At 42.6% G+C, this 27,904-nt stretch overlaps 1 protein-coding gene across 1 annotated transcript in view; it reads left to right on the top strand.

The window, feature by feature from the left end:
• Positions 1-9,122, top strand: part of wnt4 (wingless-type MMTV integration site family, member 4) — a 32,175-nt gene extending 23,053 nt beyond the window's left edge. The window contains exons 2-6 of the mRNA XM_083938442.1: positions 3,110-3,191; positions 3,388-3,541; positions 4,645-4,776; positions 5,172-5,314; positions 7,221-9,122. Of these exons, the coding sequence (XP_083794568.1) occupies positions 3,110-3,191; positions 3,388-3,541; positions 4,645-4,776; positions 5,172-5,314; positions 7,221-7,691 (982 nt within the window). The 3' untranslated portion in view covers positions 7,692-9,122. The remainder of the gene's footprint in view (positions 1-3,109; positions 3,192-3,387; positions 3,542-4,644; positions 4,777-5,171; positions 5,315-7,220) is intronic.
• Positions 9,123-27,904: the final 18,782 nt, after the last annotated feature.

The following is a 27,904-nucleotide window of genomic DNA, read 5'->3' as shown; positions in this document are numbered from 1 at the left end:
TTCTTCCAGGACATGAACCAGTCCTCTGGGTCAAAGTCACCTGATTTCCTTCTTTGCTCCAGATTTGTCTGTTTGTCAGCAGGATTACAAAAAAACTACTAACCCTGTTGTCATAAAATTTGGTGGAAAAGTGTAGCATGGGCCAAGGAAGAACCTGTTGAGTTTTGGAGCAGATCCAAATTTTTATTAACAATGTGAGATAGCGCATATGACCTTGGTGGAGTTCTGCACTCTCCGAGTGCCCATCTAGTTTGAAATTCAATGTATGCACGTCGGGTTCAGGTAGATTTTCCACAGGTCCATTTTGGATCAGGTCCATTATTTTGGACCCGTAAAGACATCTATCCTGTAATTGTATCAAGCCACAGATGCAGTCTTGCTTATATTTTTAGATTTTTCGAAAATATTGAAGGATCAAATGAATTTAGAGTGTGTCTTAAAATACATTTGGCTACATTCTACTTAATAAAATCCATTCTACAAACAATGATTAGTGCAACTTTAAACAAAAATGTTTGGTGTTTGTGACATGAAAACAACATGGACACACTGTGATGAAGGATGGGGGTTTTGGTGGTGCTCTTGAGGAGACTGAGTGAGGTCATCCCTGAGGGTGGATGTGAGCGGATGTGGCTGAGATGTGGTGGAGTAGCAGACAGCGAGGTTATCACAGCGATGAGTGCTGATTACTGACACTGTCTGGAGGGGAAGAGAAAAAGAAAGGCATCAAAGAGAAAGAGAGAGATTATTTGAAGTGTGAGGAGGAGCTGTTTGACTTCTGGAGGGATGATATAAAGATTATACTACCACATTTACCAACTAAAGTAGTACTCAACATACTGCACAAACTTTTACTCGTTCTGTCCTTTTACCTGCTGTAGCTACAGCTGATCACTGGTGGAATGTAACAAAGAACATCTACTCAATAACTGTACTGTACTGTGCTATAATACTTCTACTTCACTACATTTTCACATTCTGTACTTTTTACTCTACTGCATTCTTTCATTCATTCATCTTCAGCCTTGTCCCTGTCGGGGTCGCGGGGGGGGGGGCGGCTGGAGCCGATTTTTTATTAAGGGTTATTTTTATATTCAAACACCGACTACTGTACGGAGGAGCCTGCAAATACTGTATCATAAATATTTATCACATTTATTACATTTGTCCTTATCCTTTCAAGACTCCTTTAACACAGTCGTGGTGCTATAGGCCACACTGGATGGCTGGAAATACACTGAAATGCTTTCTATCTGAGAGTGAGATAAGAAGATCAATGTCAATGACTATGTTTACATGCACAAAATGTTAATTTTTTTTTTACTGAAAAGATTTCCTATGAAGCTGTTTACATGGCTAATGAAAATGAAAATTCCACTAATATTTCCGTTGACATGCAGCGTCTTTTAATCGAATTTTCGAACTGCATTCGTCGGCAGGTGTGTCCGTTTGGCCGAAGTTGTGAAAAAGTTATGTGCAAAGTTATGGCCTACAGTTATGAATTGAAAAGGTAAATTTCGTGTATTACATAAATCTATTTGCAGTCAAATTGGACCCTACTGAGATATAAAGTATTGATGCGTGGAGCTCACGTATCGCAAATTATGCTCTTGAATATCATCCTACATATAAACACATTGAGGCTTGCCATATTATTCCCATTTTTTAAATAGCTCTCCGATATTTTATATGTTATGAATATGTTTTACTTCCTTACAAATAATAACGGTCGACTTAACTTGATTCACAGCTGTGGTTACATGTTGACACTCCCTCTGTTTATATTTATTTTAAATGTCTCTACTGAGGCCTCTACACATTTTTCCGGAGCTCAACCTCCGTTTCCTCCTCTGAGAACTTTGCTTTTTCCGCCTTCTTCTGTGTCATTTTCCTCACGTCAGTCAATGCAATTATCTTATTAAGATAGCGTCCATATTCATGAGTTATTTAAGATATGCCATTTATGGACGATAGTGGGAGGAAAAGTGGAATGACACTAGGCGGAGATAATCTCCTCACAATTCACCGCAGGTCGGAATTTAGCGGTATTTATAAAGGAACGATTGTGTGCAAAATGTGCGCTGCACAGTTTTATAAATCTCAAAAGAAAATTGCGCAGCACATTCATGGTTCTGTGCGAATGCAGTGTTTTGGGAAGGATTCACAGTTTTATAAATGAGGCCCCAAGTCTTTCATAAATTTTAAATATAGGTGTGTCTCTTCTCCCAACCATCTCCAGAAACCTGAATAATATCGAAATATCCCACGTGTCTTAATCAGCAAATGCTACATTTGGAATAAATCCTAATTCAGAATATCCATAGAGAATATGCTGTTTACATGACCCGTATCAAATTTTGAATATTGTCATATTGGGGATAATAGCGGACTACTATTGTGTATGTCAAACTTTTGTGCCTTTCTTTCAAAACGTACATGAATCTGTACTGGAAATGAGGAGTTGCCGATATTGTATCAAGTTACATCAACATCATGTTTGAGAGAAAGTGAGCGTTTCAGACTAAACATGTGTTTAAATGAGCACAATCTGAGCAGTGTAGACAGTATATCATCTGTGGGAGACTCAAGACCTATTTCTGTCAGGTGCAGCCAGGACTGCAGATACCAGACTGAAGTGAGCTGAGGTGGAATTGTGAGGGTCAGGGCATCCAGACTGGTGCTTTTTCTCACACGTCTTAGAGTGTGTGTGTGTGTGTGTGTGTGTGTGTGTGTGTGTGTGTGTGTGTGTGTGTGTGTGTCTTTGTGTGTGGTATATCTCCCTGACCTGTCTGGCCTGGAGGTGGTGTGTATGATAAGCCACTTTCCCTCCTCTCAGTGTCCCATTCACACCACGTCATGGGAACCAACCATCTGCACACAAGCTCTGCTCCAGCTGAATGCTATCGTCAAATTAGATTATTCCTGTGACAAACGTGACATATGGTGGAGATCATATGTAGTCTCTACCCTCCTCGTATCTCACCTTGTACCACCTTAACCATAGCTCAACTCATTCTCCTGAATGTTCCTTTGCAGCCTCCATGTTCTTTCAGGCCACCTGGTGCACACCGAAGAGCTTCTGTTGTTCATGTTTCTTTCTGTCTGCCAGGTACCTGGCTAAGCTGTCGTCAGTGGGGAGCATTAGGGATGAGGAGACGTGCGAGAGGTTACGAGGCCTCATCCAGAGACAGGTACATTCCTCTACCTTTTTGCACTTCATTTACCATAAACAGTGTCTTTCTGCAGCAGGGAATATCACAAGGTTTGGGGTGAAGGGGACACAAACTTACTGTGAAAGATAGATTCATCATTTAAAGAAATGTGCTATTTTGCAGCTAACATCAACCAAGAACCAAAATGCTGAGCTCCTGTGTGTCCCTGCTTCAGGTCCAAATCTGTAAGCGCAGTGTGGAGGTGATGGATGCGGTACGTCGCGGAGCCCAGCTTGCTATAGACGAGTGTCAGTTTCAGTTTCGCAACCGTCGATGGAACTGCTCCACTCTGGAGACGATGCCTGTGTTTGGCAAAGTGGTCACCCAAGGTAACATTATACACTGGAGTGATTAATGCCTCCAATTTCCTGCATGCATCTCGATACGAAAGAGACAGACAGACAGACAGACAGACAGACAGACAGACAGACAGACAGACAGACAGACAAACAGACAGGCAGACATCTGATTGACTCTAAAACAGGTCCATCAGTTAACTTTTCTACCGGCGTGCATTTACAGAATCAGGGCCAATGATCTTAGATATCACAGAAATACTTTAACAATCCCAGGGGGAAATTATTTTCGTCGCAAACTCCAGCTATACAAACAACATATTAAAAACAGCAACATATTAAAGACAACATTTATTTTAAATATACATACCTTTTGCTACGTTTAAGCCTCACGTCCACTCTACTCCGACGGTTCTGAGCCCCTAGAAAGGAGACATTTGGAAACGCTGCTGAGCTGGTTTTAGTATGAAAACTTTGGGATTGTGTTTTAGTCTGGACAGGCAGAAACATATACTTTATGAAACGATGACGCAGATACCCACACAAGTCAGTCTGATCAGTTAGGAAGGTTGACGGACCTTTTGTGATTTCATCCTTCTCCTCCACTGATGGACTGGATGGACTTTTGCAACAACTCCCAATCTGTGTTTTCTACCATTTTATTTTAATGTGTTACTTTCAGTAACAGTTCCACCTTGTTGTCGCTCCAAAATAATGAATCTCTGCTCTGACTTTTCATTATTTCTGTTCTTCAAATTTTCTGTAATTTAAACTTCTACATCCATAATTTTCAATAACAGAGTAAAATTAGGCAGTCTGCTTCCTGTTTACACCAGCACGTTTATGAGCCAATGTACAAAAATGGTCACGTGATCTGGGTTTTCAGTTGTGTTAACACGATACAGATTATTTCTGATATAAACATTGTTTTAGAATGAAAACGTAGTCATCTGGATGTAGCCTTAAAGTTTAATACACTGTTTATCTGTAGAAGTTTTTTGCCAGAAGCTCTCTTCAGTTACATAGTGAAACAATATGACTGTGTGTGTGTGTGTGTGTGTGTGTGTGTGTGTGTGTGTGTGTGTGTGTGTGTGTGTGTGTGTGTGTGTGTGTGTGTGTGTGTGTGTGTGTGTTAGGCACCCGTGAGGCAGCCTTTGTGTATGCCATCTCAGCAGCCAGTGTGGCGTTTGCGGTCACAAGGGCCTGCAGCAGCGGAGAGCTGGAAAAATGTGGCTGCGACCACAATGTACATGGAGTCAGTCCAGAGGGTAGGTCTCTCTTTTACACACACACACACAGACACACACACACACACACACACACACACACACACACACACACACACATACTAGCAAAGGCAACACAAGGACCAACTGATCGAGTACATTTGAATGCAATCATTTGAAAAACTAAATAATGTGACATTTGAAATAATTATTTTATTTTGAAAAAAAGGCCTGTTATTAGTAGCAAATTAATTATGCCACCTTATCAGCGGGTGTGTAGAGCCAGATATTTTACAAAATTACTACATGAACCACATGTGCAGCCACTTTTTACTTATTATGATAAGTAAAAAGTGGCTGCACAACCATGCTTATGCAATGTTTAAAGTGCCATACAGATAACCACCTCCTGTCTCTATCTGAATATGTTTTCATAGGGTTCCAGTGGTCGGGCTGCAGTGATAACATTGCATATGGTGTGGCCTTTTCCCAGTCCTTTGTAGATGTTAGGGAGAGGAGTAAAGGCCAGTCCTCCAGTCGGGCACTCATGAACCTGCACAACAACGAGGCTGGCAGGAAGGTAACTCACTGCCTTTGATGTCAAATGTGAATGAACCCTTATTTAGAACGCTGCACTTCTTTGAGTAAGGAGCATCACATCACCACAGTTCTCAGCTCTCATTGGTTTCTGGTAAAGAACAGAATTAGCTTCAAAATATTACTTATTACAGGCCTTGACAGCAATGATCGGCTGAGTCTGTGGATTGTTTTAAAACTCACTTCTTTAAGTTGTCCTTTTTATAATTATCCTTTTTTTTTTTTTTTGGTTCAGTTTGGCTGTGTGCAATGTATCATGCACATGAATGTATGTATGTATACACATACAGTATGTATGTATGTATGTATGTACAGTATGTATGTATACATGCATACATGTTTGGCATTTCTGTGTATTTTTATCCGATATGTGAAGCACTTTATAATAAGTCCAAGTCAAGTTTCAAGTTATTTGAGACAGGTCCATTTCAAAATCCAATATGTTACAGTAGGTCTCACAGCAGTCAAAATCAAATCCCAATCCTCAGGTTTGAAAACAAGAGTCAAGAGTCCTGGGGCCTGTTTCACAAAGCAGGTTTAGTGAAAACTCTGAGTCTGTTAACCCTGAAATGAGGGAAACTCTGAGTTTTCCGTTTCACAAAGGGAGGTAACTTAACCTCTAGGTCAGTTACCATGGTAACATGCTCTCTGAAACTAACCTGGTCGGGACCAGGTTAGTTTTAGAAAACCTTGAGTTTCTCTCTGTCTCCGCCCTCTTTCAGCCACACACGGTGTTTGATTTCCTCATTCATTCAGTCAGCGGGCGAGTTTTGACGTAGTATAGTTCTGTCGTCAGTTTTTTCAGAAAATCATTGCAAAAATCAGACATTAGAAGTTATATTAGGTGGTGACTATTTCACTACCATGGCATGTCCTTTTGATAACGATCCCGTGGATGAAGGTGCAGAATTACTGCACAGATAATTAAATATTCGTCGGGAGATGATTATCAAACTACTGATTATAGATGTTCTTGCATTTCCAGGCAATTCTCTTTTTGAGCGATACCGTTTTATATCCCAGCAGATATTGTGTGTTGCGCTGCGTTTTTTTGCAAATGGGAGTTTTTTATACAACATATAAAACAGCCACTTACGGTAATATTTACATTACCATGTAAAACATGCTCAAAATGAGGCGTCACCATGAGATTGTGCCGATGTTTTACCTGTTTGAACAATGTTTTTATGTTTCATCTTAAGCTGCTGCCAAGTGCGCTTCTCCCCCGTGTGAAGCACCTAAATGAAATAAATGAATAGGCTCCCACTCAAGCAGTTCCCCCTGTGATATAACTGTGATTGCAAAGGACTACATTTAAACTTATGCTCTGACCCGAGCCGCAATGTTCTCCCGCACCGTCTCCCTCTCTTTTGCTGCTGCAGCAGTGTAAAGCTGCTCAAACTCTCCCTATGAGCGCATTAATATTTCCAGTTCCAGTTGTAGCGTAGCCCTTCGCGTCCCTGTTGCCATGGTGACTCGTCGAATCAGGGCTCCATTGATGCTGTCTTTTTTTACTTGTGGTGCACACGCTTAACTCCAGGTCAAACTACTCTGAGTTGATCAACCTAACACAAATCTGCTGTTCTGGAACCGAAAACTCAGAGTTTCCTATCTCAGAGTAGATCAACTCAGAGTTCAGGGTTAGACTCAGAGTTTTTTGAACCTGCTTTGTGAAACAGGCCCCAGGTCCACTATGGTAGCAGTAGAAATGTTGTTGTTGTTGTTGTTGTTGTTGTTGTTGTTGTTGTTGTTGTTGTTGTTGTTGTTGTTACTGTACGCACAAAGAGTCAGCTGCAGTACCCACAGCTGCTATTCTTTATCCATTTGATGATATGATTACATTATTTCAAGTTTATCTGCTAACGGAAGGATCTTTGACATCTCTGCAGGCCATCCTGTCCCACATGCGTGTGGAGTGCAAATGTCACGGTGTGTCTGGCTCCTGTGAGGTAAAGACCTGCTGGAAAGCCATGCCGCCCTTCCGCAAAGTGGGCAATGTCATCAAGGAGAAGTTTGACGGCGCCACTGAGGTGGAGCAGCGCAAAGTGGGCACAACCAAAGTTCTGGTGCCTCGAAACTCCCAGTTCAAACCTCATACGGACGAAGATCTTGTCTACCTGGAACCCAGTCCAGATTTCTGCGACTATGACCCACGCACACCGGGTATGCTGGGCACGGTGGGCCGCCAGTGTAACCGAACCTCAAAGGCCATCGATGGCTGCGAGTTGATGTGCTGTGGCCGCGGCTTCCAGACGCAGGAAGTGGAGGTGGTGGACAGGTGCAGCTGTAAGTTCCACTGGTGCTGTTATGTCAAATGCAAACAGTGCCGCAAAATGGTGGAGATGCACACTTGCCGGTGATGGGAGTTGGGGGTCTCCGCGGGCACTGCTGATGAACAAAACAAACGCCCCACACTCCTGCTCAGTTACCAAGGACAGAGGGAGCAAGGAGGACTTGTGAACCTCCCTCTTCTACTGCTTGAAAGCACCCCACCCTCCTACTACTGGTCAACGGAAACAGACTGAATGGCTTAGAGGTCAAATGTCTTCCTGTTCATTTTATGCCACCTTAATGGATATCAGTAGATTATGCATGGGATTTCATACAAAGCTACATATTCTCTAGTAGAGAGCATCTTTCACTTTCTGTCTCCCTCCCTCACTCTCATATTTGCTATGTCATTGATGCTTCTTATTTGTGTAATGTTTAACTTATTTGTCGAGACTGAGGAGATTGCCGGGGTGGACCTAGGAGTGGACAGACAAATGGAGAAATAAGGGACAAACTGGACCCATGGATGGAATCAAGAGGAGGGTTGTTTGCCCTCTATCCTTGCTGCTGCTGCTGCTGCTGCTGCTGCTGCTGCTTCGGGACTCACTTGGAGTGCTGGATGTCAAAAAGGGAGACGGCAAGTCTGTCAGAGGATGGACTTGAACAACAAGGACTTTCTGTAATTTGCTTCCAGAGCATATATGGCTGTGCTGCGCTGAGGTTCAGTTGCTGTCCAGTCATTTATTTCCCCCCCTGCATTACCCTGATGCTGCTCTACTCACACACACTCACTGTCTTTCTGTCACAGGGAGGATGATGATGGACAGGTGAAAGCCACTGTCATCTCCTTTCTGTCTTTTCTGTGGCAGGTGATGGGCATGATACACACAAAACACACACACACACCAAGCAAACATTGCACCAAATCTACGCCTGTATTCATCCACCGCTGCTACCTGCATCCACAAACCACAAACCTGATATTAAAACACTTTCAGATCAGATTTTAAAGGATATGTCACCATTTCAGAACATCATATTGTGGAAATATTTTTAGCTCATTTGCATTGACGTTGATCTCGGCCTCCTCCTGCACGTCGCCATCTGCCAAACATCAGTTGGCTTAACTCAAACACGAGTAAACACACAGAGACGTGCATGCACCAGCAAACACACACAATGTAAACAAGCACACGCACACACACACACACACACAAAGGGGTCCGCCAGAGGGTTGCCGAGCATGTTCACCATGCATGATGACTGAAGCACTTTCACTCCAAGCGCACATAGAGCCCTCACCCCACAGCAATCCACATCTGACCACATATTCCATTTTACCTGTTCCTCACACACACACATACACACACACGCACACACACACACACACACACACACACACACAGATTCCCATGCCACTATCAGGACTCTATGTTGTCATAAAGCCAAGCTTTTGTATAATAACGTGCTATTATAATAGAGACATACTGTAGATCTGTAAAGACTTATACACTGAAGAAGACTATACTGCCTATGAATGTATGTTAATACGGAATATATGCTGTGTCAAAAATGACTGTTTGCTTTTTTCAAAACATAATATGTGTGTGTGTGTGTGGGCGGGGAGAGAGAGAGAGAGAGAGAGAGAGAGTAAGAGAGAGAGAGAGAGAATAATGCCACCAAAACAATGATGCCCATTAGAAAAGAAAGAACATGAAGACAGAAGGATGGAAAGTGAAAGAGAGCAGACCCTATTCCACCACCAAGCCCTGAGACACACACGTGCACATACACGCACGCACGCACGCACACACACACACACACACACACACAGGTAATATGTGTGTGTGTGTGTGTGTGTGTGTGTGTGTGTGTGTGCGTGCGTTGTTTGTGTGAGGTACATTACACCCTGAGGTCCTTCCCTCACCCCTGACACCTATAAACACACTTTATGCACCATATATTACTGCATACAGTATACCAACCAGAGATAAATGGATGTGTTTCCCACAGCGCTGGTAGTCTGGGTCGAACCAGAGCCTCCTCAGGTTTCAGAGAAGGCCTGATTGGGTTCGGAGGTGGAGGGAACAGGGGCAAGAACACCGGGCTAGAACAAGGATTACAGCGAAATGCAGACCACATGTCACAAGCTTTTTCCCTCCTTCTGTCTCTACCAATATCATACTGCCCCCCTTATTCCAGCTTTCTTGCTCTTTCTCCTGCAATATCTTTGACTTATGCTGGTTTCAGCCAGCTCCCCCCTCTGTGGAAAGTGTAACCCTAACCACTCTCAGTCTGCGACAGTAGGGATCTGTCCTTCATTAAGACAATGATGGGCTAGATGAAGTGGGTGGTGGTGGCCACACTGATTGGGACTGTCTGTGGGCTAGTGTGTGTGTGTGTGTGTGTGTGTGTGTGTGTGTGTGTGCTCAGTCTGTCAGACAGCCAGATGTACAGTCAGTCAGTCAGAGAACTCTAATGCCTTTTGTGGTTTGCTGCGGTTGTGGCAGAGACAAGAGGCTGACAGTAAGGTTTTGCCACTTAGTGTGTGTGTGTGTGTGTGTGTGTGTGTGTGCGTGTGTGTGTGTGTGTGTGTGTGTGTGTGTGTGTGTGTGTGTGTGTGTGTGTGTGTGTGTGTGTGTGTGTGTGTGTGTGAGATGCAACAATTATGGGTTTTGAAGGCTGGTACAAATATTTGTGGAATGAAACTACTCATGGATATTAGTTATATTTTGTGCTAATAACTTATATCTAAACAGACAATTTTCAGGCCAGAAAAGACCCCAAAAATGACGAATATGGAACACACAAGCAGTATGTAGTCCACTGAAACCAGCTGCTTCATCATCATGTCTTTCTTATGTTAGACCTCATTTAATAAGTGTGTTGAACAGTGACTTTATACAGTCAGGGGTTTAACAGCTGCGGCTGTACATGATCCGGTAAGACCCAGAGACTGTTGGTTGTACAGAGACAACACTGCTCCACTTCCTCCCACTGTACAAAAGTGAAGCCAAAATATCCCAAATACTGGCGCTGCCATGCTGTCATTCTGGAGTCACAGTCTGTCTCGTGATTGGCCAGCAGAGTCTTCTCATTTAAGTCCTGTCAAACCCTGGCCGGATCAACTGTAAGTCGATCACAGCTGTCAGGTCAAAATGTTTCACATTTTTATATCATCAAGTAACTCATTAAAATCAAACTTTTCAGTTAAATGAACACTTGAACAGACATCAGCATGATATAAACTACATGAAATGATGAAAAACATCTTTGGGAAACATTATTTGACATGTCCATTTCAGTTATTTATATACAGCCTATGGTAAGACCATTAGCTTATGGTGGCTATTGTTAGCTAACGTTAGCCACTATTAGTGAGATATTGCTGTGTAAATCACTGAGCCAGTTCACTGGCTTCATGGCTTTTCCTTTGACTCTACAGTTTAGCGTTACTGTCAGCTGTCAGTTACCACAGACATGTCTGAGTGAACTGCGACCTCCACTCTCCCATGGACTCACCTTTAACTTGGATAGCAAACAATTTTCAACACAATTTTTTTAATTACTAAGCAAGTGACAGACAAAATGTTGAGTATATTTTATTCTGATTGAGGTTTTCTTACTCCTGGAATAAAACCCTGCATGAACAATGTGTTTGCACAAAAAACATGCATACCCCATTTATAAAGGAAGTATATGCTGTGATTGTCAGGATCCCAGTCCTGGTAGTCATTTTGTGCTTGTGTTTGTCTCCCTCTGTCTCTCTGTCTCTCTCTCTCTGTGGTTGTCTGTTTGGAGACAGGAGGCGTGGTTCTGGACCAGCTGAATCCAATCTCACTAATCACCTCCCCAGCAGTATAAGAAGCCGGATGTGGGACACATTCTGCGCCAGATCGTTTCATCATCTACGTGGTATCGTGTGTTTTGTTCTTTGGCTCCACTTTGTGCTTTGAGAGAGACATTCAGTTCCATGTTTTCGGTGTTCATTGTTATTTTTTGTTTTAGGTACCAGTGATCCTGTTTCCCTGTCTGCATCCCCGTCTGCTTGCCTACCACCCGTTCGTGTTTTTCCCGTGATCATCTAGTTGTCGTTTGTTTTTTCACCTTCACTGGACTCGCTCTGGAGAGCAGCACCTTCCCCTGGACCCCACTCCTTTTGCCCCTGCTCACTGGACACTCTTGTACATAGTTTAGTCATTAAAGACTTGTTAAAACCTAACTCTGTTTCCGTGTCTGCATTTGGGTCCCGTTTCTCTGTGTTTCTCCCAGTGCCTTTCATGACAGAAATAATGTGTGTAACTTACATTTGCTTCAGACCTGACATACACACGAGCTGCAGGTGATATGATGAAGAGGAGATGGAATTTAACTTTAGAGACAGGAAACATTGTTTTTAGGTTGTTTGCCAGGTTCAGTGTCATTGTGTTATTATTTTTTGCAGGTTACACAGTAAAATGTTCTATAAAATTATAAACTATAAAAAATAGCCACAGCCTTGAGCAATGACAGCTGGCACTTCAAGACCTCGCAGATGAGACACAATCGCTGAAGCTGTACATTCTTTGCCATATTACCATATATGGCTCACATTTTATTGTACCATTGACCCTGTGTTAGCCTACATATGACCAATAAAACGGAACTTCTCAGTGACAAAGAGTGGTGCAGCGGGGCACAACTTCCATTATGTAAAAGGACTTTTAATGTAATTTCTACATCCATGTATGGATGTACATTCTGTTGGCCCACCACTCACAGGAGGAACCACTGGGGTTGGATGCGCTGCTGCACGGGTGGCAGTGAAGGTGAGGGGCCGCGATGGACCAGACACAGGCAGCAGAGGCTGGCTCTGGGGATGTGGAATGTCACCCCTCCGTCTGGGAAGGAGTTGAAGCTTGTGCGGGAGGTGAAGCGCTACCAGTTAGATCTAGTGGGGCTTACCTCCACGCACAGTCTCAGTTCTGGAACCATACTCCTGGATAGGGGTTGGACCCTATTCTTCTCTAGAGTTGCCCAGGGTGGGTGTGAGGATACTCACAAACCCCTGGCTGAGAACCGCGGTGTTGATGTTTACCCCGGTGGACGAGAGGGTTGCCTCCTTACGCGTGAGGGTGGTAGGGGGGAAAACTCTGACTGTTGTTTGTGCATATGCACCGAACAGCAGTTTGGAGTCTCTTGGAGACCCTGAATGGAGTCCTGCATGGGGCTCCAGTAGAGGACTCCATAGTTCTGCTGGGAGACACCTGGAGAGGCGGGATTAGGAGGAACAGCCTAGGCCAAAGGTCGATGATCCATTTTGTGATCATATCATCTGATCCGAGGCCGTATGTTTTGGACACTCGGTTGAAGAGAGGGGCAGAGCTGTCAGCTGATCACCATCTGGTGATGAGTTGAGTCAGAGGATGGGGGAAGATTCTGGACTGACCGGGTAAGCCCAAACAGTTAGTGCAGGCGAACTAGGAACGTCTGGATGAGGCCCCTGTCAGAGAGATCTTCAATTCACACCTCGAGCGGAGCTTTTCAGGCAGGCTGGGGGCATTGAACCGGAGTGGGCAATGTTCAAAGCTTCCATTGCTGAAGCTGCAGCGGTGAGCTGTGGCCTCAAGATCTTAGGTGCCTCAAGGGGCGGTAACCCTCGAACACTGAAGCCCTCGGGAAGCTGTTTGACTGAAGAGGGAGTCCTTCTGCGATATGTTATCACAGAAGACTCCGGAGGCGATTGAAAGCAACCGACAGGCCTGAAGGGCTTCAGCCTCTTTGTCAGAGGCAAAGCAGCAGTTGTGGAAGAAGTTCGGAGTTATGGAGAAGGTCTTTCGGGCAGCACCAAGGTGCTTTTGGAAAACCATTCGGCATCGCAGGAGGGGAAAACGAGTACCCAGTCAAGCTGTTTACAGTAAGGACGGGATGCTAGTGACCTCAACTGATGCGGTAATCGGGTGGTGGAAGGAGCTCCTTAATCCAACTAACACGCACTCTTTTGTAGAGGCAGAGCTGGAGGCTGATGGGGAATTGTCGTCAATATCTGTGGCGGAAGTCACTGAGGTAGTCAAACAACTCCACAGTGCGAAAGCCCCAGGGATTGATGAGATTCACCCAGAATTACTGAAAGCTTTGGGTTGGGAGGGGCTGTCTTGGTTGACACATCTTTTCAACATTGCGTGGAAGTCTGGGACAATGCCAAGGGAGTGGCAGACTGGGGTGGTGGTTCCCCTATTTAAAAAGGGGGACCAGAGAGTGTGTGCCAATTACAGGGGTATCACACTACTCAGCCTCCCTGGTAAAGTCTACTCCAAGGTGCTGGAAAGGAGGGTTCGTCCTATAGTCGAACCCCAGGTGAAGAGGAACAATGCGGATTCTGTCCTGGACGTGGAACAACTGACCAGCTCTTCACTCTCACAAGGATCCTTGAGGCTGGGATGAGGATCAGCACCTCTCAATCTGAGGTGGATTGGTGATTGGATAAGGGAATGAGTCCTTACCCCAAGTGAAGGAGTTTAAGTACCTTGGGATCTTGCTCATGAGTGAGGGAACGTTGAAGCGTGAGTTTGGGCGGAGAATTGGAGCAGCGGGGCGGTATTGCAGTCGTTTACTGCACCATGAGGAAAAGAGAGCTGAGCCGGAAGGCAAAGCTCTCGATCTACCGGTCAATCTTTGTTCCTACCCTCACCTATGGTCAGCTGGGTCATGACCGAAAGAACGAGGGTACAAGTGGCTGAAATGGGTTTTCTCAGGAGGGTGGCTGGAGTCTCCTTTAGACATAGGGTGAGAAGTTGTAGCCGGAGTTGGAACTTGGAGTAGAGCCAATGCTCCTTTGCGTTAAAGGAGCCAGTTGAGGGGGTTCGGGCATCTCGTAAAGATGCTCCCTGAGCGTCTTCCTAGGGAGGTGTTCTAGGCAAGTCCACTTGGGAGGAGGCCTCGGGGAAGACCCAGAACCAGATGGAGAGATTATATCTCCACACTGGCCTGAGAACGCCTCGGTATCCCCCACTTCGAGCTGGTTAATGTGGCCGAAGAAAGGGAAGTTTGGGGTCCCCTGCTTATCCCGGATAAGCGGTTGAAGATGAGTAAGTGAGTGAGTGAATGAGTGAGTGTATGGTCTGAATGGTATGGTGTGTAAATGAGACTGGAGCATGTATGACTGAGATTCATAAAACAGAACCAGTCGTAGGTGTGGTTTAATAAATCTGACAAAAATAATAAGAACACATATATAACATGATGTTGGGCCCGTAAGTGTGTATAACTGCGATTTTAGGGGTAAGAAAGAAGAAAGAATTCTGCAAATTAAAACACAAAGCTGAGACTTTTATTCAGTACATTAACAAAAACATATTATGTGATATAAGCAGAGCAAGAACTGATGACTTGAAGCAACATCAAGGTGATGAATACAATCTGACTGATGTTTTGTTGAATTGTTATTCACAACCCATTCACAAACATGGAATACTTCTCTAATAAATACTTTGAGTGTCTGGAGGTATGAGAGGTAATGAGATAACGATTGTGTGGTTTCATACTTTCACATACATTTTCTGACAGGCAGCGAAGAGTTCATATTACACCTCAGGTGCCTCTGCATACCTTAAGTTAAAGGTTTACTGATGCTGTCTCTCTGTCTCTGTCAGTGCATGGTGTGAGTGTGAAGGGTTAACAGTCCAGGTTGGCTTGATATTAATGCCACTTGCTTAGAGAACCCAGAAGAAGGCTGGCTATAGCCCAGGGCCTGGCCCTCCCAGGCCTCTCTCAAACTCCCAGATCTCTTCAGCATACTTCTCATATTAAAAGAAAACAAGTTACACAAATGAGACAGATGGTTCTTGTTTGTGATGACAGTTGCAATTCTTTCTCCTCCAGCCCTCCTCCCCCTCTTCTTCCCTCTCTGCTTTCCTCTGGTGTCTCTGCCATTCCTTGCCCTCAAACGGCCATGTTGTGCAACCTGAGCAGAGAGGTCGAGAGGATCGGGCACAGACACCAGGCTCTATATCTGACATGACTGCATACTGGGGCAGTGGATTCTCTATTTACCGCCTGAACTTTCGATTTACACTGCTTGTAAGTTTTATGTCCATTGTACCCACAAGTGCATGTTGAGTCGGTGGGCAACTTCCAGTGTTTTATTTTCATTTGGTCTTTTTCCCATCTCTACATACAGTATCTTGCTACTATTTTGCATTATTGAAAATCAGCACAAAATATATTTACAAACTTTGAGAAAGGACATGAACCATTAACCTTGATATGACGGAAATGAAAGACACAATTTCCTGCAGCTGCAACACTTACTAGCTTCATATGAACATCGATTATGGAGGGGAAAAAAGGGTTTTTGTCATGACCTCATAACTAAATTACATACTGTACTAGGTATTTTGCCAATTACTCCCAAAGATGACATCTATGACGGTTCTATCTGACAGATTTGGCCAATCTCCAATGTTCCGGCATTCACATTGCCGTGACACAGACCTGGATTAAAAGGGGCAACATTTCCCTTTAAGTTTAGGCAACAAAAATACTTGGATTGACTTTGAATTACGTTTGAAGTACGTCACCAACATAACAAAAAAGTCCCAGTGAATTTTTGGTTTCACATTGTACACAACTTTGGGGCTGTTTTTTTTGTACTGTCACCTTATTTCCTTGTTGTTTCTTGTATGACAGCTTATTTGTGCCAAAACAACAGCAAACAACAGCAAAGAGGCTTTTAAGAGATTTACAACACGTCCTCATAATTAAATGACTCCAAAAAAACACACATCAGCCCTTTTTGATGTGAAACATCTGCACAAATGCAGCTTTAAACATGTCATCTGTTTTAATCACCTGACCGTAACATTACACCGCTCTATTTAACGTTGTAAAAAAACAACTTAAATTTGGGCAATAAAAACATTTGGGTAAGAAAAGATCAAGGATGTTGGTTAACTTAAAAAAATGTCACCGTCGACTTTTGGTCAGTGTTTTAGGTAAAAGTGTTTGTTTGAACCATTTTCCACCTAAACCTTCCTCCATCCACCGTGTGGAGTTCGGGGCTCTTATTACTATGTCGGCAGGTAAAAAGCTGGCAAAGAGTTCTGTAGGAATCATTTAGCAGAGGAGGTAAAGATGGCTTATCTTTGACTGATCTGAAGTCTTTGTTAGGGAGGGAGTGATGACACAAATAACAGGAAAGGTGGATACAGGGGGACGCTGGTTGACTATGAAGAGTGATGTAGGTCAGGACAACTTACTGTCCACATTCCTCCACTATGTACTGATAATCCCCTGTGGGCCATGACAGACAGACCGAGACTCACATATTCACTCAGCTACAGAAAGACCTGAGGCCTGAGACTTTGTGATATCAGAACATTATGAAAACAACTTCTTATTCAACACATCACTCAACCAAACAAATGGTAATCTGTCTGCGCTTTTCATACGGCTCACACAGCTCCTCTCACCTCTTCTTCACATTTTAACTCCTTCCAGTTGGGGGGCCATTCAGATTATGAGATGAACTATTCTCAATAAACCTATTTTAATCAATGAATATTAGCTATCACCAAATAATTGTTAATTAATTATCAAGTGACAACTAATATAAAAGTTAATTAAGCTCATTAAATATATAAACTACTAATTAAGGGTTAAACACCAATTAATGTAATAGCTTACTCAGTTGAAGGATTTCTTAGAAGAGGCTGGCACATTCGTCTTTGTGTAATACTAAATAAACAGACATATTGTAAGTACAAACATTTATTAACAAGTTAATAAATGCACAAACAAAATACACAATAAAACTAACTAAAGCTAAACAACAAATGTTGTTTACATACACACACACACACACACACACACACACACACACACACCGTATTGCAGCGGGGTGAAAGCCTGTGTGTCAACAAAAACTTTCAAAGCGCCTCGAATCTTGAATCGAACCTCGGATCAGCTGCAACAGTTAAACTTGAGAGTGTGGCTACAAGAGCAGGACTGGTGAAGGATGTTCAGCAGTCTCCACAGCATCAGACCTACTCACTAGAGGCATTTCACGCCCTCATCCTCCACTTTGCCCCAAAGCATACAGGGTTCTCCTTCCTTGGGATGTACAGCAGGTAAATATTATGTGATGATGAAATAATTTTAATTTCATTATTTCATTACTCTTTATTAAACCTTTATTTATTCAGGTAATCTAATTTAGACAGGGGTCTCGTTCTCAAGAGAAACCTGATAATGTGAACAGCTTACACTAATGCAGTCTAACAGCATGACAAACCTCTGATAAATATGAAGTTCAGAATCATAATGTTGAATCTTCTCCTCTCTAAAACAGTTTGAACAAAAACATTAAACTTCATGATGATAGAATTAGGTGTCTGTATCCATAGATATCTATGGTTTTATCAGACTGCATTAGCTTGGACTTTGTGTACCTAATCAACCTTTTAATCACAGTGTGGCAGCTGCTCAGTATAAGGACAATTAGGTTTGCATAATCTGCTTTTTCTAAAGGCTTCTCTTGGCAGCCCTGCTTTTCAACCATAATGGCAGCCGAGAGGTTGCTCGAACCAGTGATGGTGTGGTGTGTGATGCAGTTTGATACCCAAGGTTCTGCAAAGGTGGTTGGGTAGTCCGCCCTATCAAGCAGGAGCCATCATACGGTTAGCGATTTCAGGCAGTCCCTAATGTTATTTATTGTGTGAGGCATCTATAATATCTTCTGAATGTAATCCTAACATTTGTTTACTTCCCTCAGCATATGCATCAGCCCTATTGGAGTCTCTTAGAGATGGCTACTCCAAGTCACCACAGACTCTACGAGAAAGCAGTGCTGAATTGTCCTCTGTGGCACCTGCCCCCCTTTCAACATCCTTGCAAAAGATCTCAAAGGATGAGGCAGTTGGCCTGTATCTTGCAGGGCATTCCCGTTTTAACACAGGACTTAAATGCGAGATCAACATACTATAGAAGTTGTGTTAAAAGTTTTCATTATTAGAAGTCATGACATACTTAGATTATTATATGATTCATATATATCTTATACCACTCCAGATATGGGCCTGCTGGCCTCGAGAGGGCCATGTTCCTGCCTGAAGTTCTGGTAGGCTATTTGAAGCACAAAGGGGTTCAGACAGCATGTTTCAAAGCCTGGGTGCAGCGTCAGGCATGGAATGTCTGGTCTTGGTGTGAGTTTCTCAACAATGGCCCAGAAGGCATCCACTTCAGCACATACTCTTCACAGCTGGGGCCATGGGCTGGCATTATCGTCTTTCATCTCTTTCCCTCGTCACTCTCCTTCCTCTGTCTTATAAATCAATTTATTTCTTTTTTCAATTTTATTAAATGATTTATTCAATCAAATGAAGACAACAAACACTGGCTACTATGTACATTTTATAAGTTTTTCTTTATAATATTTGCGTTATCTTTATAGCATATATTAAACAAGAAAACTTTATCTGTTTTATATTCTTATTAACTGCAGTTATTGTGGGGAAAAACAAACTGGTTTCACATTAAAAAAAATCTTTGTCACAGTAAATAAGACTGAGTTTCTAAGTTTTTTTGTTTCGTTTAAAACATCACTGTCCCATATGACAATTACTACATTTGCATATTCCATTAAATTAAAATAATGTTTTATATGTATAATGGCCGTTATATTTTTTGCAATCCATTCATTGCTTGTATGGCGATTTTAGCCGTAATCTTTCAACTGCAACCAGACTAGGTGGGAGCAAATACAGCAGACTTAATTTGCCATCTTGTAAGTAAAGCAAGTACAATATTGGTTGGACATCATACCTCTGTCGATAATGTATATTTTACGGATATATGCATAGCTCTCTGCCCTCTCCTCTCAATCTCAATGAATGGTGATGTAATTTTCTAAAATAACTGATTGGTCATTAGGTGGTGATTGATAGGGGTTGAGCCACTATCTAGAACCTCTTCCGGAGCAGCATGACGTTACCATGGCGACATACCCCGGTGAGAAGTAAACTACTGTCAAATGAAAACCCAGGGTTAACCCTTTAGTTACCTCGCAAACCACAAATCCCCTGTGTACAAACACTTGAGGTTTCCACGGTTCTTCCTCTCCCCTGCAGTATAGTAGTGTAGAGTCAATGTTATATTACATGGATGCAGATAGGCCCACGGCTGATACAAGCTCATACCTGCGCATTAACCTATATTATGGGTAAGTCAATACTCCTGCCAGTACTATACTACCAATACTAGTTAAGTTATAGTCTGGTGTATAAATGTAAACTTTAAAATGTTGTAATGAGAACAGCGTTAGGCTAACGTAAGCTAACGTTAGCGTTAGATCGCAGCTGCTAAAGCCGGTCACTCACCAGGACAACTGCCCAGTTCTCCACTGGTTCTCCTCACACCATATCTCAATTTCTCTCCTATGGCCGTTATTTCTCCTGATTCTGGCCTGCTCCTGGTGTCGTGGACGCCTGTGCAGCTCAAAATGATATGGCCGTGGGCCATTGTATGCATAAGAGGACACAATTTCAGCTTTTTCTGCATCAAAACTAGTATTGTTATACATGCTTATAATTGTTTGACTCCCTTCTCCTACGTCACATTTGGTTAGTTGTTTTTTTTATTGTTGTTCATTTTCCTACACATTGATTAACAGTTGTCTCTAACCTGCAAGTTGGTCTTTAAGGTGGAGTGTTTTCATTCATGGTACTTATACATAAGTAGACGTTGTGAATCATACAGGCCACCTTAAATCCAACTAGAACTATTCTGTAATTCTCAGTTCAAGGAAGAGCGCCTGCCGCTGTATCGGTATCACTCTTCTGGAGGCCAGTCTATAGGGCTAATGGAAACACGCCTCATGCGGCCAAACAGGCTTCTGGGCCTTATCTTTTCCTTTGTTTGATCAGGCTGAGGTCTTGTCGGAACCAAACTGAAAGTTCACATTAATCCAGAAATAAACAATCATCTGTGGAATGCCGATTACACCTACACAGTGGCGGACTCAAGAGACGAGGACTGAGGAGTTATATTCACCAAATGTTACATCCTCACTCACTGAAGCTAGTCGTGATGTACAGCCTCTCAACTGTTCTTGTAGAGTGTGAAAGTCATATAAAATGTGTTGAAATGAGTTACAGCAACAGCTTTTAAACAGTCATCTGGAAGCTGATGATATGCTCCAGTACTGACTCTAGATTGACAAACCAGTTGGAACATCCTTCAATATCGTTCTGCATCCGAGGCTGCAGAAACAGACACTCAAAGAAATGCATCCATGGATTTACAGCTGTCTTATGCCATATAAATGGCAAAAATGTGGGAAACAGTCTTTTTGGGTCCCATGTCATCATTTGGCCACTATGTCAAAGTGATTTTAAAGCCCATTGCACTCCCTGTGGGCCTGATTTCAGGTGATTAATATGATTAAAACTATACGAGGACTAAATGAAAACATAATTACAAACATATTATATTACATTTCTAGATTGCCCTAAATCACTTTGCTCCTTTAAATGAGGTACAGACCGATGTTTCATTTTGTTCTACAGTGGTATTAAACCAGGTGTGTTTTTCACATCTATCCATAGAAACTCCCTGAGTTTTTGATTGTAGTGAACTCCAAGCACTCGTCTCAAGGCCACTCAGGCAACATTTTATCCCAGCATGGACAGATATGATAAGGACGGAGGATTCAGGAGTGAAAGTGACAACACACACACACACACATACACACACACACACACACACACACACACACACACACACACACACACACACACACACACACACACACACACACACACACACACACACACACACACACACACACACACACACACACATGCTGGGTCAGGCTGTTGATGACAGTTTACTCTCTGGATGTTGGTATGAACTTACCTCTGCACACACTGACATACACTCTCCTTCAATGGATACAGCCATGTATCTGTCATTGGGGAGTTTTCAGCTGAACTACAAAGAACTTTCCCTTAACACCTGCAAACTAAACCCAAGCTGAACATGTGTGTGAATGTAGATGTGTGTATGCGGGTGACAGGGGCTGGAGTGTGCGCGTACATGTATCTAAAAGTCAACAGCAACCTGCCGTGTCAAAATAGTCCTTGCAGTGACCAGTGTTAGCGTCACTTGATGGTCACCTGGTTGTTAGACATGTAGAAAAGACATCATGATGAGAACAATGACTGGATCGGTTTCTTTTAAGATAAACATCTTTGTATCAGCAGCATCGCAATGCAACCACAAATACAGCACCAGAAAATGTTTATATAAAATATAATTAAGAATGAAACAGAATAATTACAGAATAAATGCACTGGTTTCAAAATAGCATTAGTTAAACTTGAGAAAATAAATAAGTTCAAATGAAATATACAGCAGTAAGGAGTTTTATGGCATGCCTTGGATTCTCATTGGCCACTCTATCAAATTGGTGTTATCACCATTTTGTATCAAGAAGAACATAATAAAGTTTAAAAAAACCTATAAAAAAAAACCTATTGCGTCACTTTCAATAAAGTTAAAAAACAACTTTTGCGTCACTTCCGTCAAGCAAGGGGCTTGTGACAAGTGAGGGGCTTGTGTCAAGTTAGGGGCTTGTGCTCAGTATTGGCCCAATGAGGAAAGCCTTCATCAAAGTGGAAGCAACATTGCATCTACTGAACAGGATTCTTTTCTGCCAACCCGTCCTCATCCCTTCTCATCATATGCAGTGCCTATAGAAAGTTATGATACCCTTTTGAAACAGTCACTTTCTTTTCATTTCAGCCTGAAGTGATAATACATGAAAAAAGATATACTTTTCCAGCGTGATTTACACATTTTGCCCTACAACCAGGGCTTGACATTAACACCCGCCGAATGCGGGTGAATTTCAGCTGTGGCGGGTAACACAGTTTCTCCTACTAGCCTCTTTGGCTTGTTGAATTGAATTGTAGTCTTCTCGAAGGTCATCTTAATTAATAAACTGTTGGCAAAGTGATACAATGAAAATACAACTCCCATGAGCCCTCGTGAAGGACAGCACTTCAGTGTTGGATGGACAAAAAAAAAGAGTTACGTTGAGAAAAACAGCCAGGGGTAAAAGTAAGCAGGTGTTGTGCCGTATTCAGCACCCCTGCTGTGAAATGCACCCCCTCGCATTATAGGTGATATTCTGGATCAGAAGGCTGTTGTTTCGTCCAATAGGAGTAGCTTATATACAGGTAACCCAATTAAAAGCACACACTTTTAAACTTATGATTTGCAAGAAAAACTGGGATTATATTTAGGAAACACTAAGTTAAACACATTCAACTTGCTCAAAAGATCCATTTAATTCATAATTCATTTTGTAATTATTGCTGCAGAATATTTCCACAGAACATACAAAAAGGTATTGTTTTGTGTTCTCTATTACCCAAGTTTGCGATTTTAAACTCTTTAAAATAGTTTAAAGACTGTAAGTTAGCAATGTTCTGACCGTTGTGGGTTACCTGTATATAAACTACTCCTATAGGTCGAAACAACAGCCTTCTGGTCCAGAATATCATCTATAATGCGAGAGGCTGCATTTCACGGCAGGGGTGCTGAATACGGAATACACGGTTTAACCATCCTGCGCCTACACACGCAGCTGTTTCCAAAGTATTTTAGTAAACAGACGGTTGTTGCAAAGTCTCCCAAATAAAAACAACATATACAGAAAATATGTTGATGTTTTAATCTTCTGTTTGTATGTGTGCAGTGTTTCGCTGCAAAGACAACGAGCGAGCAGCGCATGCACGGTTTAACCAGATCTTGTGTCAACGTCCGCAGTTGGTAATCAAAGTGTTTTAGCAGACAGACGTTTGTTGCAAAGTCAGAGACTTTCACACAAGTAGTGTGATAAAAAATACTAGAGTGATAAGAAGTCCTAGTGAACGCAGTAGACTATATTACAAATTGAATTATCGGTTTGCGCGGCGCGCCATGCACACTATTGGTCAGTATGATCGTACCTGCAAGAAATAAAAACTACTTTCACCCCTGAAAACAGCTAAAACTAGAGAAGTAGATCCAGGCGTGATTAGCAACTATTTATATGTGGTGGAAAAAGAAAAGAGTCTTCAACGACAAGTGGAAGGCAGGTAGAGAGTGGCTAACGTACGATGCCGTTAGGAAAAAAAGTACTGCACAGATTTTATTTTCTTATGGCGGGGAAAAAGCAAAAGGGGTTTTTGTTTTTGATTTGTAATACAAACTTCAAACTTGAAACTGTAAAAGAACAAGAAGTTTCATTAAGTCATCTAATATATGGGGGAAAATGTTTTGAGATGCACCTGTACATGATTGCTGCTTAGATATCCTGTATATTGAGAAATTACTAAGGCTTTCAATTACAAACATTTGAATGTCCAATGTTTTATGAGTTGTATGTATTTGAATTGCATTAGGCTTCAGTGTTATTGTTGTTTTAGATTAATTATGTTGTTAATAAATGCTGTATTTAAATAGACAGTATTCATCTTGCCATGTTTTTTTCAGTAGAGTTATCGCTCTAATTAATCTTCTACATCCCTGCACCATTTTTTTTCGATAGGATCCAAATGGGCCAAGTGTGACATTGATTACCTCCGTACCTTAGCTGAGTGCAAATATAGCAAAATATTTTAATTTTTAAGTGTGTCTAAAAAGGGGAGAGGAGTGCGTGCTAAACCCGCTGGAGAAAAACAATGGTTCTGCTGGTGAAGGTTCCTTGTGATGTGTCTTGCTATGATCAGGGTCTAAGTCTACACTTTTTGCACTACTGTGTAGGCTCGATGCAGTTCATTATTCATCTCTTAAACACAAGGAACTTTTAGGTCAATGTATTCTCGTCAACAGGTTCATATGATATGTGACATTCTATTTAACGCCGTCAAATGACAACTTGCGGTGGACCATGACAGTTAAACCGAGGTGACAAAAGGTGACGGTTGGGTGTAAGCACCAAAAACACTTGGTTAGAATTAGAGAAAGGGTCGTAGGTGATGTACCTGATTTCCTTATTTGCTCCCGATGTGATGTCTACATTAATAAATGTGAATTACAAACAAATTACAGTGTTACCTTTTGTAGGTTTATGTAAAGTCAGTAAACAGAGGACAGCCTGGTTAGGTTTAGGAAACAAAACCACTTGGTTAGGGTTAGAAAAGGTTGTTGGTGGAGTGGTTGGGACATGAATGGGACACAATCAGCAGTCTCCTGGGTGAAAGTCCTATGTCTGTTTGCCCCGTCCACCACCTGGACCTCCTCCCTACATGGACGTTAAGTCTTATTTTCACTTCTCGCCATCATTCTTTTGGTTGTATTTGTCCAGGTTTTCAAATTTTCTGGTACAATGTAGGTGATAAGAAAAATGATATCTAAAAATATCAATCACAACAACAACAACAACAACAACAGAGGACTACAGCACATTTGTGTTGCTCGTCTACAATGGATGATTTTGTTTGAGAAGAAAGGTAATTATCTCACAGGTTTTGATTCTTATCAACACTGAATGTCAGATGTTAATGTTAGCCTTTGTTGGAAGCTAAAGTAGCTAACATTATCTAGCCTTACCTAGCACAGACTACCTGTAATTGATCACATTGCAGTTAAAATTAATGATCCATTCATGTCTTTACGATTCATGTCTTTACAGGCAACGTCAGAATCAAATGAATGCAGCTGGAGCTGTGTTCAATGAAAACTGCCATTACGTCTGGCATGTACTTGTTTATGTTTGCTTTCAGAGTTGTTAATAGTTCTTTGATTTTTTTGAAAGGACCTGTGTATAATTATTGCGCATAACTGTGAATAAACATTTTGAAAAACTTAACTTAAACCGTGTTTCTCTGTTGATTAAGCATACTAAAGCATAATGTCTTTGTGTCTGTCTTTGTCTCTCTCTGTCCGTCCGTCTGTCTTTTCTCTCTTTCTCTCTCCTTTTCTTCCTCCCCAACCGGTGCATACAGATGGCCGTCCTCCACAGAGCTGGGTCTGTTCCACGTTTCTGCCTGTTATGGGGAAGGTTTTCGTTGCCACCGTACTCTACGGGGAAATTTTAGGGTCTATGTTAACCTTAAATAGGTCATAGAGTGTGGTCTATACCTACTCTGTGAAGTGTCCTGACTTAACTTTTGTTATGAATTGGCACTATATATAAAATTGAAGTGAATTGAATTGAACTAAAGAAGACATGTCTCTTTAGAAAAGTTGTTCACTTTGACTGAAAAACAACAATAAAATACATAAAAATTCTAAAATCACAACATTTTTTAAAGCACACAAGCAGTGGTGCTGGTTCAAGGCCAGCAAAGAGTTGGTGCTGCTCTGGAACCAGTTTTCCTGGCCGAGAGCTGGTTCTTTGGCTGTGGAAACAGGAAGAACCGGTTCAAGATTGGGCACCGGCTCTGAACCGGCCCTCAAAATGTCTTGGTCGAAAAGGGTTAAAAGTGATGTAAGACAGCTCGGGGGGGAGGACACCTTTCAGCTCACTCTCCCCACATGATTTACAATGAGTTTAAATAAAGATGGCCCTTCTCCATTTCCTCTGACTCGTACACCTCCTCCTACCTGCTGGAGAGCCTTCACACCAGGTAGACCGGGCCAAACCTGTCTTTCTAAACCACAGCCAACATCTACATGAAAACCGTATTGCGTTCCGTGTGTTGGCAGGGGCTTTGAACACGGGAGCATCAGAGACGGTCAAAGGTTCATTGCAGGCACGGCTAAGCAGGCCGCTACCCAGCTCCAGCCAGCATTAGAGATTTATTCTCATGCACACACATAGCAGCCATGCCCTCGCACCCTAAATAGCTGAGATGTCTGCACGCTGATTTACTGCTGAGCTCTGGTAAACTGCTTAAATCCTCAGCATGTTTTTCATCACAAGTGAGTATCAGTGCAGATCATCATACAACTGTCTCATAAAAGTGGGTGCAGCACACACACGGGCACTAATATGTTTGTTTCTCACTGTGTATCAGGTTTCTCAAGTGTTCTGGTGGTTCTCCTGGTCATTTTATCCCCACCTCGGCCTGCTCGTCCCACCCACAGGAGACACTCGGCCAGGCTAGATGGTGATTGGACAACCCCCGAGGACAAAACATTCGAGACTCGTTTGTCAAACATTATGAAGACCAATGAAGGCCAGGTGGTGTCTCTCTGCATTTGTGTGTGAACATAGAGGGCTTTGTGTGTGTGTGTGTGTGTGTGTGTGTGTGTGTGTGTGCGTGTGTGCACACCCACCAATATTTCGACAGAGAGGAATGCCCTTGGTTCAGCCTGTGATAATTAATGGCTGTCAGCGTCTCTTTAGCTGAAGAAGGCGCTGACAGACAGCACTCCAGAAACGCTGGGAATGTGTGAACGCCTCACAGGGGTGGATGAGGGTGGAGGAGGGAGCTGAAGGTGGGGCAGGGTGGGGGGTGATGTGTGACAGTGCATCGATCCCATCTGTCAAATGATCCAGGTCATCAAACCTGGGACATCACCCTCATTTGCTGCCATTTGAGGAATTCCTGGACATCTGTGTGAGCTGTGTGAAAGTGATACTGATCTCTTATTCCTCAAAGCAACACATTGTGTGTGTCAGTGTGTGTATAGGACAAAACTCATTTAATTTGATCAAACATGACCCATAATTCCATCGCTGTATTTAAATTGTGCTTCTTATATCAATTTTCATACAATAAGATTAATTTTTACTGTCCCTGAGAGAGATGGAAAATGTGTCTTTAAACCCACAAACACAGAGCGATAAAGCAATCACTGAAAAATCACAAAAGACAAGGCTCTATATAAGCATCTGTTCTACTTTCCATTTTTGATGTAGTTATAACTGAGGTTCATGAAGACCACACCCCTCTTCCCTCACTAATTCTACCACCCACGCCTCAAACTGAACCATTGTGTCTCATTAATGCAGTCACCTATGCAAACCTATATATACGCATGTGTCTTACCCTCTTTCTCTCCGGTTCATCTAAATTCTCACAACCTGAACCCCCGAACCCCCTTCTTCTCCTCTCTCCTCTTAATAGGGCGCCATGGCGGCTCAGCAGTCTGCACTACAATAAGAGGTATCTCGACATGAACCCCGGGGAAATGATGAAGCAGGGAACCATCAAGGCGTAACCCCACCATGAGCTGTGCCCCCCGGGTTACTAGCATCCATCCATACCTCGACCCAGTTCACGCCTATTCATCTCCTACGATCGACCCCCTTTCTTCATCCCTCCACTCGACACCTATCATCCCACCTAACATCACCCTCACCTCATTGTCGCAGCTTTAGGTATACAGA

This window comes from Echiichthys vipera, assembly GCF_963691815.1.
Source record: "Echiichthys vipera genome assembly, chromosome: X".
Classification (NCBI taxonomy): Eukaryota; Metazoa; Chordata; class Actinopteri; order Perciformes; family Trachinidae; genus Echiichthys; species Echiichthys vipera.
This window is presented reverse-complemented; position numbering and strand designations above follow the sequence as displayed.